The 13,342-nt window shown below is 52.9% G+C and overlaps 3 protein-coding genes across 3 annotated transcripts; 2 read left to right on the top strand and 1 right to left on the bottom strand.

Moving 5' to 3' along the window:
• Positions 1–62: 62 nt before the first annotated feature.
• QC763_602605 (uncharacterized protein) lies at positions 63–889 on the bottom strand (the record flags this gene model as incomplete). The annotated part of the gene is made up of 2 exons (XM_062914098.1): positions 63–649; positions 823–889. The coding sequence occupies 2 exons, from the start codon at positions 887–889 to the stop codon at positions 63–65; spliced, it is 654 nt and encodes a 217-aa protein (XP_062762829.1).
• A 580-nt stretch (positions 890–1,469) lies between these two features.
• Positions 1,470–5,796, top strand: CHO2 (phosphatidylethanolamine N-methyltransferase). Its single transcript, XM_062914097.1, has 4 exons — positions 1,470–2,480; positions 2,617–3,210; positions 3,269–5,265; positions 5,325–5,796. The coding sequence occupies exons 1-4, from the start codon at positions 2,288–2,290 to the stop codon at positions 5,388–5,390; spliced, it is 2,850 nt and encodes a 949-aa protein (XP_062762830.1). The 5' UTR covers positions 1,470–2,287; the 3' UTR covers positions 5,391–5,796.
• Positions 5,797–8,480: 2,684 nt separating this feature from the next.
• On the top strand, positions 8,481–13,241 carry RGA2 (Rho-type gtpase-activating protein). Its single transcript, XM_062914096.1, has 4 exons — positions 8,481–9,384; positions 9,441–12,630; positions 12,687–12,820; positions 12,879–13,241. Exons 1-4 carry the CDS (start codon positions 9,319–9,321, stop codon positions 13,023–13,025), a joined length of 3,537 nt encoding a protein of 1,178 aa, XP_062762831.1. The 5' UTR covers positions 8,481–9,318; the 3' UTR covers positions 13,026–13,241.
• The last annotated feature ends 101 nt before the right edge of the window (positions 13,242–13,342 follow it).

Raw genomic sequence — 13,342 nt, forward strand, 5'->3', positions numbered from 1 at the left:
AGAGTGTTGTGCAATGTGTCGCCGGTCCATCTCGAATGATGAATCCTGTTCTATCCAGGGCTTTACTGCCTCCCCTTCCCCTTTGCCCGTCCCTTCCCCTTCCACCGCTTCGTCTGAACCCTCTCCTCATCAATCGTGTCCTCCTCCTTTGGCGTAGGGAGCTCCTTTTCCACCATCACCTCTGTCTGCTTTTCCCCGTCACCAATCTCGACCTCGTTGTCACTGATGACGTCTTCCTCTTGCCTGTATCCCTGGTCGTCACCCTCTGCTGTGCGCGCCCTGTCCAAGCGGTCGCTGTCGACTGGACTCCTTTCTACCCTCCCCTCTTTTTCTGTTCTCTCTTCCAGCTTCCTCTGTTTTTCTTGCTCCTTTGCAGCTTTTTTCTCCTCTCTGCCAGCCTGCCACTTGAATTTCTTTTCTTTGGCCACGTAGGCGGATGACTTTACAACACCTAACATGAGTCGGATCCCAAGAGCGAAATGAAGCCAGGCTTGTCTGAGATGGTCTTTTGACTCGGCGTAGTTGGCGCGGGCGGCGGCTGCTCGTTTGCGGGTGCGGTAGGCTTTTTCGGTGCGGGAGGCTTGTTTGAGTTGGGCGGAGATCTGGCGGGTTTGGAGGGCTAGGGCGGCCTCAGTGCCGGAGGTTCCGGCTGTCCCGGGGCGTTGACGGGTTTTGGGGATGTTGAGGGGGAGATGGGGGAGGGTGGAGGGGATGCCGGCGGGGAGGGGAGGGGAGGGGTTTGGATTGGTAGTTTGGGGTTTGGGAGGGGGAGGGGGAGCGGGATTGGGGGGTGAGGAAGGGGGAGGGAGGGAGAAGGGGAACGGGAGGGGAGGGAGGAGGGGGGGATGGGGTTTATTGTTGAGGGGGGTGGTTGGCGTCTGCGGAACATGGTGGTGGCGATGTGAGGTGCTGGTGCAAGTCGAGTAGGTTCCAGGAATGATGGCAACCTGGTTGGACGGAGCAATGAGAGCAGGATGATCTGCGAACTATGTGTTGATTTATATGATCACTTGGAACAGAAGAAGCAAGGAGGGACCAAAAGGCTGATGGGAAACACCGTGGCGCTTGATTTATATCTTCATTGTCCACCACATATGTCGTGCCCCTGACATCGCGGTGACACCGAAAACGACCCTGCTATCCACACAACGCTAGACACGTCTGTCAATTCTCCGATAGTTCATCCCATCATGAACGCCCAAGGAAACCCTAGAGGGATCGAATTCATGCGGTTCTTCATGCTGACCCCTGGCGGTTAACCTCGCCGTCGTCAGTTTCAGCTGCCCGCCGGGTGCCGCCAGGTGTAACACTGGCAGAGCATGAGAATCCAATCAAATCAATGGCACCTCACAACCCGGTACTTGCAGCCCTCATCAGGCCAACGAGGATGGAATTAGCAGAAGTTGTGCAACGTCAAAACGACCGGTTCCTGCCTTGCCACACCCACCCTCCAAGAGAAAAAAGAACCCGGAAATCTGGAAAGGGGTGCGTGATATGGAACCGTCATCAGCGGGTAGAAAGCCGTGGTGGTCCCCAGAAACCGTTGGAAACAAAACAAAAAAAATAGATGCCAGATGGTGTCAAAACAGATTCAACCCCACGTTGGGCCGGGGTTTATTTTCTAGTATCGATAATCGCCAACGATAAACCAATTGGAAAAAGCCGTTCGTCCCTATCTGCGGGTACGCTGAAGTGTCCGCTCGCTGCCGACTGGTCCAACAGAATCGTCAAAGGTCCCCTACAAACCCGCGAACCCACAAAGCTCAAGCAGAGCCAGAGGGAAGTGCATGTGAAATAAAAGCAGGAACCCCAGACTTTGAAGCGACGGGGCGGATCTATCTCCAAGACCATCATCTCCAAAACAGCAACTGCCGGCGACAACCTGGGATTTCTGTGACATCAGACTGCAAAACCTGTTCCCCAGCAAAAGACCAAACACAAAGCCGATAGGCCAGACCCTCGGGGATACCACCGGCATAGCCTGGAACAGAAAACTGTCTACCACACCGCGTGCAGACACGGCACAGCAACACCCAAACCTAAATTGTTCTTGGCGCGGGAACGTGGGCGGTTTGGTTTGTCTTTGCCATCACACGACCAACCCGTTGCTTCGAACTCGCTCTCTTTTTGCCCCTCCCTCTTTCTTCCTCACCTATAACCTCAAACCCCCATCTCAACCCTCACACCACAAACTCGGTGATGGTCTCGGGGCCAGGAAAGCTCAACCTTGGTCTCTGCTTGTAAATCGGTCTTCAACACCGACGACAAACGCCGAGGGAAATCAGTCATGAGCACAACTACTGCCATTGATGACCCTGCGGGGCTCAAAACCACACGCCAACGCAACAACCAACCCCAACAGTCTGAGATCCCCTTGCCCTCGCCGTCCATTAGTGATGTCGACTCCGACTCGAACAAGGGCGATGACCACCGAGACGCCCATGTGAAAAAGGCATACGGCCGAACTCCAGATGGAACGGGTATGCGTCCCAAGTCTTTCTCTCCCAGGAGGCCCAACTCCTGGACCCCTCTTCCCCTAACCTGCCCTACTGCAAGGTGCTGTAAGCTGTAAAAAAAACATAGGATGCAAGTGCTAATCATGACGACCATCCATAGTCTTCGTCGTGCCCGAGACCCATGACATGGTCTCCCAATTATTAGACCCTCGCGAACCCAAGAACCTGTCCGATTACATTGTCCTCGGTGTTCTCGCCCTGCATATTTGGCTTGCTTGGGCTGTGCCAGCGCCTTATAACAAGTACCTGCTCGGATTTGCGTTTACCTTCTGGAGACTTGCATACAATGCTGGGATCGGCTATCTGTTGACTGTTCAGTCAAAATACACTCTCCTCGTCACCTGGGCTCGTCGGTTAAGGGCTTTTGAACAACCCGCCACCAACCCGCGGCCATGGCTTTACAACCTCCTCAAGACGGAGCTCGAGACTAAGATCCCCAAGGACTATAAGATGGATGAGGCTCCGATCGAGTACAACACCTGGCTTGCTTTCCGTCGCATTGTCGATCTGATCCTGATGTGCGACTTTGTGTCGTACTGCCTGTTCGCCATTGTCTGCGCCCACACGCCTGAGGATGAGGGGTTGGGCATGCTTCTTGGCCGTTGGGTCGGGGGTATTGCGCTTGTTGGCTTCAACCTTTGGGTCAAGCTGGATGCGCACAGAGTGGTGAAGGACTATGCCTGGTACTGGGGCGGTAAGTGAACTTGCGCTTGGAAATGAGGGTTGCAGTTGGTTTGCTGACTGCCTTCTAGACTTCTTCTATCTGATCGAGCAGGAACTGACTTTCGATGGCGTCTTCGAGATGGCCCCCCATCCCATGTACTCCATTGGCTACGCTGGATACTACGGCATCTCGATGATGGCTGCTAGCTACGATGTTCTCTTCATCTCTATCGCTGCCCACGCTCTCCAGTTTGTCTTCTTAGCCTTTGTCGAGAATCCTCACATCGAAAAGACCTACAACCCGCCACCCCCACGTCTCCGGGCCGAATCCGAGATTGGCAGCCAGACCGAGGCCGATGCTTTGGTCACCAAGGAGCTTAACGGGAACTCTGATATCCCCCAGCCTGTTCACAACATGATTGGAAGCTTCGATCTCTTCAGAGTGACCGACGCTTCCTCTCTCATCATTGTTGCCTGCTTCATCGCCTTGACGGTTGTCACTCCCACCACCCGCACTTACCAGACTCTGGCTGTTGTGAACGCTATCTTCTGGCGTCTCTGGTACTCTGTTGGTTTGGGCTACATCCTGAAGAAGCAGTCCGAAAAGAAGATGTATACCAGGCACTTCCTCAAATTTGGCGAGAGCACCGGAGAGGCCTGGAGACAGTGGAAGGGCCTGTACCACATCAGCATGATTCTCTGCCACGTCTCGTTCTTGACCGCCTGCTGGAAGATGTACACCTACCCTGAGGATTGGAGCTACGGTTCTGTTCTCCTGAAGCATGTGATTGGTGTCAGTCTGATTGCTCTTCAGCTTTGGACGTCCTCTAGCATCTACGAGTCTCTTGGCGAGTTTGGCTGGTTCTATGGTGATTTCTTCTTCGAGAGCCCCCGCCCACCCACGTACAACTCCATCTACCGTTTCCTCAACAACCCCGAGCGTGTGCTTGGTGCTGCTGGTTTCTGGGGCTTGGCTCTCATTACCTGGAGCAAGGCTGTTTTCGTCATGGCGCTTGTCAGCCAGCTTTTGATGCTGGGATTCATTTCGTTTGTCGAGAAGCCTCACATGCAAAAGATCTACGGCCAGAACCTCCGCAAGGAGGCCGGTCTTACCAAGTTTGTCAAGAAGTCCCTTCCCGCCCCTGTCAAGAGATGGCAACAGGGTGTCGACAAGGTCCTCGATGAGACCAAGCACTTTGCTGAGGACTTCATTGATGCCGCCCTTACCAGACTTTCTGCCGGCTCTTCCAACTTCGTCAAGGACACCACCGCTCTCTTCCACAAGCCCCTCCGTCTCTCTATCAACCGTATCGACCGCGATCTTGCTGGATATGACCCCAAGCACTACAAGCTTTCCGTGGAGGGCGAGCAGCTGATTGCTCCTGATGAGAAGGCTACCCGGAAGGAAAGTGCCGATGCTCGTGTCCCCAAGGATGTCAAAACCAAGGTCTTCCAGTATGGCGCTCCCATTCGTGTCAAGTGGACAGCTCCTGCCAACCACAGCAAGAAGGACTGGGTTGGTCTCTACTTGGTCACCGACAACCGCAACAGGGATTTCACTGAAGTGCCATCCCTCGGCCGCTGGATCCCCACGTGCCGCGGCCAGTACGACACCACCACTGACGAAGGCATTATTTCGTATGATGAAAAGGTCGAGTCGGAAGGTGTCGAGGGCCCTCTTGTACAAGGCGAGATGGTATTCGAGGGTGACAAGCTTTGGTGGACACAGGGCGTGTACGAGTTCAGATACCACCACCACGGCAAGCACAACGTCATGTCGATCTCGGAGCCGTTCGAGGTCCGCATTCCGTTGGTTGTGAAGGAGGGTACCGAGCTCACCATTGAGGAAGCCGAGAACGCCCTGCTGCCTATTGTACGGAACTGCCTTGACCGCGACCCAGAAATCGCGCCAGAGACTGTTGACGAGCCATGGGGTGCTCATGTTGAACGGGATGGCAAGTATGCCGAGAGAGTGGTGTATGCCATTCGTGAGATGTTTGCCATTGAGTTCTCGCCGGCGGTGGTGCCAGCAGATGGGAATGTCAAGAAGTTGGCGTGGAGGGTGGTTAACGGAAGAATTGCTCTTGTAAGCTTCTCTTCTTCTATTGGTCAAGCAGTGCCAGCTTGCTAACAACACTTCAACAGGCGCCATATAGTATGTCATTACAATCAAGAAGACCGCCAACACCCGTTGCCGACAGTTACAAATAAATGGGATGTTATGGTGGAAGCAGAGGATGAATCGGGTTGCACATGATGGACTTTTCTCTCTCTTCATTTTGCATGACTGGAAGAAGGGGGTTGTGATTAGACAAATTACTATCTAGATGCATGAGATACCACGGGTGTTGGGCGGTTGTTTGCACCAAAAAGTGACGCTGTTTTTGGGCTTGGGGGGGCGTGTGAAGATAGTCATGGCAGGTTACGTAAAGCTGCTCATGAATGCAGAGGAGGTGAGGGGAGAGTGAGATGAATATGCGAGATTGGATTCGGAAGGGAATTTATTAGGTAGAGCGTGGAAAACAATAGGGTAGATTTGCCAGCAATGGTGCACCTTATATCATCATAATATTGCGATGGCATTTGAGGGGCTTTGTAACTCACGGTTCTGGCCAGAACCGTTGGTTTAGAGATGAGGCCTTGTGGTGATGAATACTGCTAGCAATTATGGCCAGTCAAGAACAAGTTTCATGGGCTGAACAGGAACCTACTCATTGAACGGAACGATTGCCTCCAAGCGATCCAACTTTGGGGGTAGTGTATGGATGGGTAGGTACGTATATCTTACCGATCTGGTAAGTTGTCTTTCCAGTGTTTGTAAAGATGACATCCCTTTTGACTTGATCCGTTCTTTCTTGGTACGGGTATGGAGCCAAAGTTCTGTGCGTTAATGATACTATCCAAGCTTCCCTATAAAAACTCACAGATATTCTTTGACGGGAAGATCAGGATCTGGGGGTTGTAGAATGCTACGTGATGATGATGGACCCTGAAAGATATGGACCCTGAAAGATATGGACCCTGAAAGATATGGACCCTGAAAGCTATGGACCCTGAAGATCGTTGATTGACAGACATGTTCGGTACCTCCCTTGCTTCACATTTTGACGGAATTATAGATCTGCAGAGAACTTTCGGCTAGAGGGTTGAAACGGACATGGTGAGATTATGGAGTGTACGGGTATGCATGTTGTGCAGGTGAGGCAAGATGGCTCGCCTAGAGGGAGGTATGGGGCTTATTTATAGAGTGAAGTTGAGGGACAGAAGGGCATACATGAGATTTGGTGGCTTCAACTGGTTGTTGTGGTGATTCGTTGATGCACCATGAAAGGTGTCGCAGCGACTCGAGGGTTCAGAATTGTTGATTGGGTGAGTGATGAGTAACTGGTAGCAGCACCCTCACATCCCCAAATTCACTCACGTCCCTGCAATCTCATGCCCATGTTGTAGATATCGCATGTACCTGATGCTCACATTGTAGCCCACAAGACGACGTCCTCGAGGTTGAGACTATGATCGTATCAAGATCACCACAAAGGTGCGTTACTACATGCCCCTGGGCAAATAAATGCGGGGGAAAAAGGGCCAGGAACCAGGTCCGGGGTGTACGGGTAGTCAATGTTTCACAAACGGCTCACGTCTCATGTAATTTCCGCATATAGTGTTATACATAAATAGGCTTGCAAATTGACCAAACCATCGACAATAGAACGTCCCGCTATTTTGGTGTTTACATGGTTCTATCATATGCGAATGACTGATCTCGGTGGTGAAAGTTGTCCCTTTTTCGTTGCTCAAGTGGGGAAGCAATGCAGGGACAGGGGTTGAGATTCTGAAACGCCAAGGAACCAACGGGATGTGGTGGTTTCTGGGGGTGGGATTTCAAGATCAATCGCATATCGAGCTGGTTTGCAGATCTTCAGGGTTGCTAGTGCGAAAGCTGTAGCCAAAACACTACGACGACGAGATATTATGATGGATGGGGAGATCACACCGAAAGGAAGGATATGAAGGAGCGTCCAGGGACCTTCTTACTATGATGAGAGGCTCGCTCATCGACTTGAAACATGCATCGTGGTGGAAGCGGCAGCGAATGTGTAACCCGTGCCCTATTTTGTGTCGGTACCTTGATTCGGCGAATTACACCAGGGCGGCAGTTTCATCTTTGGCCAGACGATATTGGCTGTATCCGAATGTTTGTATGATGCGGTAAGTAAGGATGACGACGTGGTGTGTGTGTGCGAGGTGAACCGGACGTTGAGCGTGGTGAGCGGATTGGTCTGCTGGGTGTTGTGCAACGTCCGAAGAAGCCTGCGTTGCTGTTCATATATCTCAAGATGGTATGTCGTTGCTGATCCCAGCCGACAGCAGCCGCCGACCATCAGACGTTTAATTCTCGTTCTTAGTTTGTCGGTGTGGTATCGCAATGGAAATGCTGGCCAGAGGCACAGTCCATCAGATGGGAAACATAGTGTTCGCCCAGCCCCGCTGTCGTCGTCTATTGATCCCACTGGACAAGCAACCTAGACATGGTCAGCAAATGTGGCTGAATAGAACGCAGTGCTGGAACATGGAAGCGTTGCAGTTAAGGCGGCTGGCTCGGGCCCCATATGCAAATATCCTTCTTGCAGGCCATCTGCCGGTGCCGCCAACAGCGTTGCCAGCAACAAAAGCACCAGGACTTGCTGTCCGTCAGCCCTCCCAGGAACTCGGGTGTGCAACATCACGTCTGCGTGCTCGTGGCACGGCATCAAGCACATCCAGTAAACTAGATGTCTTCATCACCGGTCAACCCCAGCCTGGCCCTATTGTCGGCGGGTACGGTGTTGTATGCTGTAAACCATGGCTGTCGATTCGTCCAAAGCTGTGAGGAGAAAACAGCCTGGCCACTGACATAAAACCTTTCGGAAAGGATTTGGGCTGCTCTGCCGAGGTCGCGAGAGGTGAGGGTTGGACAAACAAGCTCAGATGGCGGGGCAAGGATGGAAGAACAGTGATTAGCTACGCAGAAAGCCGAAATGAATACATATGCATGTTGAGAGAGAGAGAGAGAGAGAGAGAGAGAGAGAGAGAGAGAGAGAGAGAGAGAGAGAGAGAGAGAGAGAGAGAGAGAGAGAGAGAGAGAGAGAGAGAGAGAGAGATGCTCTTGACATAGGTACTAGATATGGTGAAGTCGGATGGATTGTAGCCAAGACGTAATTGGTTCCCATATGACCCCTGTAGGCTCCCCCTGACCTCCACTAAACCCTCCCACTAAACCCCTGGGCTTGGCCCGTTCTCAACAGGGTCATCACTTTCCATTCACAACTGCTGCCATTTCCTTGAGCTCTCCCTCTCCCATTTCCAGCTGCTGGAGCATGCCCTGGCCGGCGGTTGCGACAATTGTGTTCAGTTTGTGCTTCGTGCTCACCTCCCTCCTCTCACCGCGCTTTTGCTCGCTCAGACGCTCTCTATCATCGCGGCCGTCCCACAGCCAGCCATTTCTCAGCTGTCCTGCACCTCACCTGCACCCATCTGCAAACTGCCAGACCTACCGATTGCTCCACTTCCCCTGCAACGGGCGCACTTGTCCAGGACCTGGCAACTCTCCGTGCCCGCACTTCTCCGCCGAGAGCGACAAGTCAGCCCGACGCTCCCATCTTTCCATCGTCGTCGCCCCTCTCCGAGCCTCTCTGGACTCGTCCGTTCTTGTCTAAGTAATCCTTCTCTCCACCGACCGACTGTCGCCTGTCGCCGGTGCCATCCTCGGCATTGACACTGTGCCCTTGGTCTGCCGGCACGAACCATCGATTCTCACGTCCAACAAATAATTCCCAACGCTCGACGACCCTTTCACGGCGGTCTACGAATATATACTCACGAACGAACAAGGGGCCGGCCTTTGCCTTTGTTGACCCCTCCACACTCCCGCCTCGGCCGCTGCAAGAAAACACGATCGGACAGATACTCCTTTTTTCTTCTTTCTTTTTTGATTTGTTTTTTGGATTGTGACAAGTGATCCTGTTTATGCGATACTCGGGTGCTGTTGGCTGCCATCCCACCGCTCTGCCTTGATCGTACTTGATGCTTGATTCTCCATCACCTCGGGCCACCACCGAGAGAACGCAACAAAACAAGAGAAACCATATATAACATAGCCATGGATGACTATCTGGATAGCCCCATGGAGACGGAGGATGTCTTCCCCTGCAAAGGGTGCGGAGAGGTAGGTTTCGCCTCCGCCTTGAGCTCGGAGTCTTGGCCACGTCTAATACATGACAGATCCTCGAGGAGGGCAAAGCCTTTGAATTGGGTATGATGTTCCAACTCTATAAAGGGGCTCGGATGGTGCTGACATTTTGCGCTACAGCTGGAAACCGATGGCATCTTGACTGCTTTCGTTGCAACACATGTAACACGCTACTCGACTCGGATGCGAACCTGCTCCTGCTTGGAGATGGTTCCCTCATCTGCAACAACTGCACCTACAGCTGCAGCGCTTGCAATAATAAGATTGAAGACCTTGCCATCCTAACCGGAGACCAGGCTTTTTGTGCAAGCTGCTTCCGCTGCAGGAACTGCAAGAGGAAGATCGAGAACCTGCGATATGCCCGCACATCACACGGCATCTTTTGCATGAACTGCCACGAGTCCCTCATGGCAAGACGACGCAAGAAATCAAAAGCAGCAGCTCAAGCAAAGCAACGAGAAAAGGATGCGTCGCCCATGATCACAGACAAGTCCCTGCCCGCCTTGCCGCCAAACGCCGTCCCTCCTATAGCGTTCTCGGGCGATAGGGCAACCCCCGACTCCGACACGCCTACCGAGCTGTCGCCGCGTCCTCGTAATGCATATGGTGGCATCAACGAGTCGTCTTCGCGCAGCGTTTCGAGGAACGAGCTTTCTCCCGAACGAACCCAAGACTCTTCGAAAGAGCCATCGCTTGCGCCACCTCAGCAAAACTATCGGAACAACCGAAACTCAACCATTCTTTCTGGCGATATGAACATTGGAGATGGCGAAGGATTCTTCATCCCGGTAGCGCTGGATCCCAGCCCTGCCCCTTCACTGACGCCACAGTCCATGTCCGATACTTTTACCGACTCGAGCAGGAGGAAACAGGAGAGAGATTACTTCAGTGCACCGAAGCCAAGTCCATCCCAGGACAAGAGATCGGAATCCGCAGCATCCACGCCCCATATCGCTTTCCAAGAAAAGGGCAGACAACCGTCGTCCGACTATGAAGTACCACAGTACGAAAGACCAGCGAGGAAGCTTTCGAAGCGGAACGGCAAACCCCAGACATCGCCAGGAATTGGCGAGGAAAGGAGGCCTTCGAATGGGAGGACACCCACAAACGATGAGTTCAAACTGCAGGACGCCCCCAAGAGCAAAAAGCTTGTCAACTCCAGGAGTAATTCTTTGTCGGGTGGTTCTATCGACGCTTCAGCTCCCACAAGACCACCGCCAGCACCGTCCAGAAAAAGGGAACCGCTTTCAAACACTGCGAACAACAACTCGCCGTCTCCTTCGAATTTGACTGAAAGAGTTACGCCTCCCCGAGCTTCTCAGGACTCCCGGTTGAGGGACGAAGATGCTATCCGGCCATCGATAGATTCACTGTCCAACAGGTCGGATCTTTCTGGGCCCAAGCCGGTAGCGCGCAAAGAAGTATCACAGCCACCGCCTCGGAATGGCGAGCTACAAGTTCGTCCAGCGGCTCCCGAACAAAAACTAAGCGACACCTACATGCAACCACGGGCAGCTCCACCACCGCCGCCGTCGCAGGCTGGGCAACGAACACCTAGGGGATCTGTGAGCTCAGTGAATGAGGAAGGGAAGGTATCACCCAAGTTGCCGCGGTGGAGTGCTGGTGGCGACTTCAGCATGGATGAGGACATGGCTAGAATCCTTGGTACCGACGAGGGCTCTTCATCTATACTGCGCCGTGTGTCCAATGCCGTTCGTCACGGGCGACATAATAGTGCCGAAACCGCTACACACCAGGCGAGGGTCGGTCACAGCAGGAGCGTCAGCGAGACGACTCGAGGCACCACTTCGCCCCGTTGGCCTAGAACGCCAATTGCTGAAGACCCAACGAACGGTGGCCATGTTCCCGACATCAGCAGCCCGATCTCGCTCTCCGGAGCTGCCCATGATGATCCAATGTTCCTGAAGCGGCAGCTCAGAAACTCGGAGCAGCGCGTTGCAGAGCTCGAGCGACAGTTCAACACCGAGAAGGATCTCAAGAACTTAAACAAGAAACTTGTGGAAAAGAGAAAGACTGTGTCTGTTCTTGATACCCAGACAGAGATTATGATCCGGCAGCTTGAGGTTTTGGCCGGTTATGTGGAGCGGGCAAAGAAGACGAGCGAACCCCTGGATCCCCGGGAGCTGGAGGAGTCTGCCATCAAAGACTTTGTGCAAAAGCTGGAGAAGGTCAAGCAAAACATGACGGCAGCGATCGAGCAACTCCACGCTGAGCGGGATGACCTGCTCGAGGAAAGGAATCAAGCCATTGCCGACCGCGACCGCGCCCTTCTCGAGTTTGAGCAACTTTCGTCCAAGAATGCGCAGTTGGCTGATCTGAACAACGATCTTACACACCAAATCCAAGAGAGGTTCAAGCAGCAGATCAATAATGGTGATCTCAAGATGCCTCCAAATGGTCTTGGCATCTACAGCCATTCCAAGGGCTCGTCCTCGGTCAACTTGGATACCGCCAGCATGCAGACTGGAACCACCCTCATGGGCACTGATGTTGAGGAGCCCATCCTTGAGGGCCCAACAGTGGTGAATATTCGCAAGGGTCAAGTCAAAAAGTTCAATTGGAAAAAGGGGTCAAGCAAGGTTGCGCACAACATCACGAAGGGCATCAACCGTGCGGCAGGTGCCTTCCAGGCACAAGAAGGCAATCCTCGCATTGGCGCCCCTCAGACGCTGAACAGCGACAGCATTGGCATCCCGTACAACATGACGGTCGCTCAGGTCGAGTCACCAGTCACCACGATCCCGCCTCCACCGCCACCTATGGGCGTGAACAGAGTCAACACCGACCAGCGTCAAGGTTTTGGCTTCTTTGGCAAGAAGCAGCAACAGCAGGCGATGACCAAGTCCCAGTCCATGAACAATGTCCCAGCACCGGCAGCAGCCGAAGCACCAAGCACGTTGTTCGGATCGGAACTGGTCGAGAGGGCGGATTATGAACGCCGTCAGATACCCAACGTCGTCACGCGCTGCATTGAGGAGGTGGAGCTGCGGGGCATGGACATTGAGGGTATCTACCGGAAAACGGGTGGCAACTCGCAGGTCAAGATGATACAGGAAGGGTTTGACAAGAATGGGGACTTTGACATATCGGATCCCGACTTGGACATTACGGCTGTGACGAGCGTGCTGAAGCAGTATTTCCGGAAGTTGCCGACGCCGCTGTTGACGTTTGATGTTTATGAGAGGATTTTGGAGAGCAACAGTAAGTTTTTTCTTGGGCCCCTTACAGGGAGAGGTAAATGCTGACAGTGGGAAAAGCAATCCAAGACGAGAGCGAGAGGTGCGCGCACATGAGGAGGACGATTAATACGCTGCCGCCAAAGCATCGAGACTGTCTGGAGTTTTTGATGTTTCATCTTGCTAGGGTGGCCAGTAGGGAGAGGGAGAATTTGGTATGTGATTATTCTTGGTTTGTTTGCTTGAATGTGGTGGCTGACGGAGAATGTGTAGATGTCCCCCAAGAACTTGGCCGTGGTGTTTGCGCCGACGATTATGAGGGATCACAGTCTGGAGAAGGAGATGACGGACATGCATGTCAAGAATTTGGCGGTGCAGTTTTTGATTGAGAATAGTCATGTTATTTTTGGAGAGGCTTGAGTGGGTGGGTGGTGAGAGGGGAAAAGGGAGAGGTGGTGGTGGGTTTGTTCTTATTTAGCGACAAGGGAAGGAAGGGTGTTTGAAGTAGTGTTGTTGTTGCTATTGATTTTTATTTTTTTTACTTGATCCTACAGAGCCCCCCAGAAAAGGGGGGAGGACTGTTATGAGGAGTTTGTATATAAGCCGGCCCCTGCTTTGAGTCTGAGGGAAAGATGGGTGTGGGGAGGGGGGGGGGTGTTTCTTTCTATCTTTCTTGAGTCTTCTTTTATTCTAGGACGTTTTTTTAATGGGTTTCTCAGCCGGCATGGGCGAGCAGC

Source organism: Podospora pseudopauciseta, chromosome 6 (genome assembly GCF_035222475.1).
Source record: "Podospora pseudopauciseta strain CBS 411.78 chromosome 6, whole genome shotgun sequence".
NCBI classification, from domain to species: Eukaryota; Fungi; Ascomycota; class Sordariomycetes; order Sordariales; family Podosporaceae; genus Podospora; species Podospora pseudopauciseta.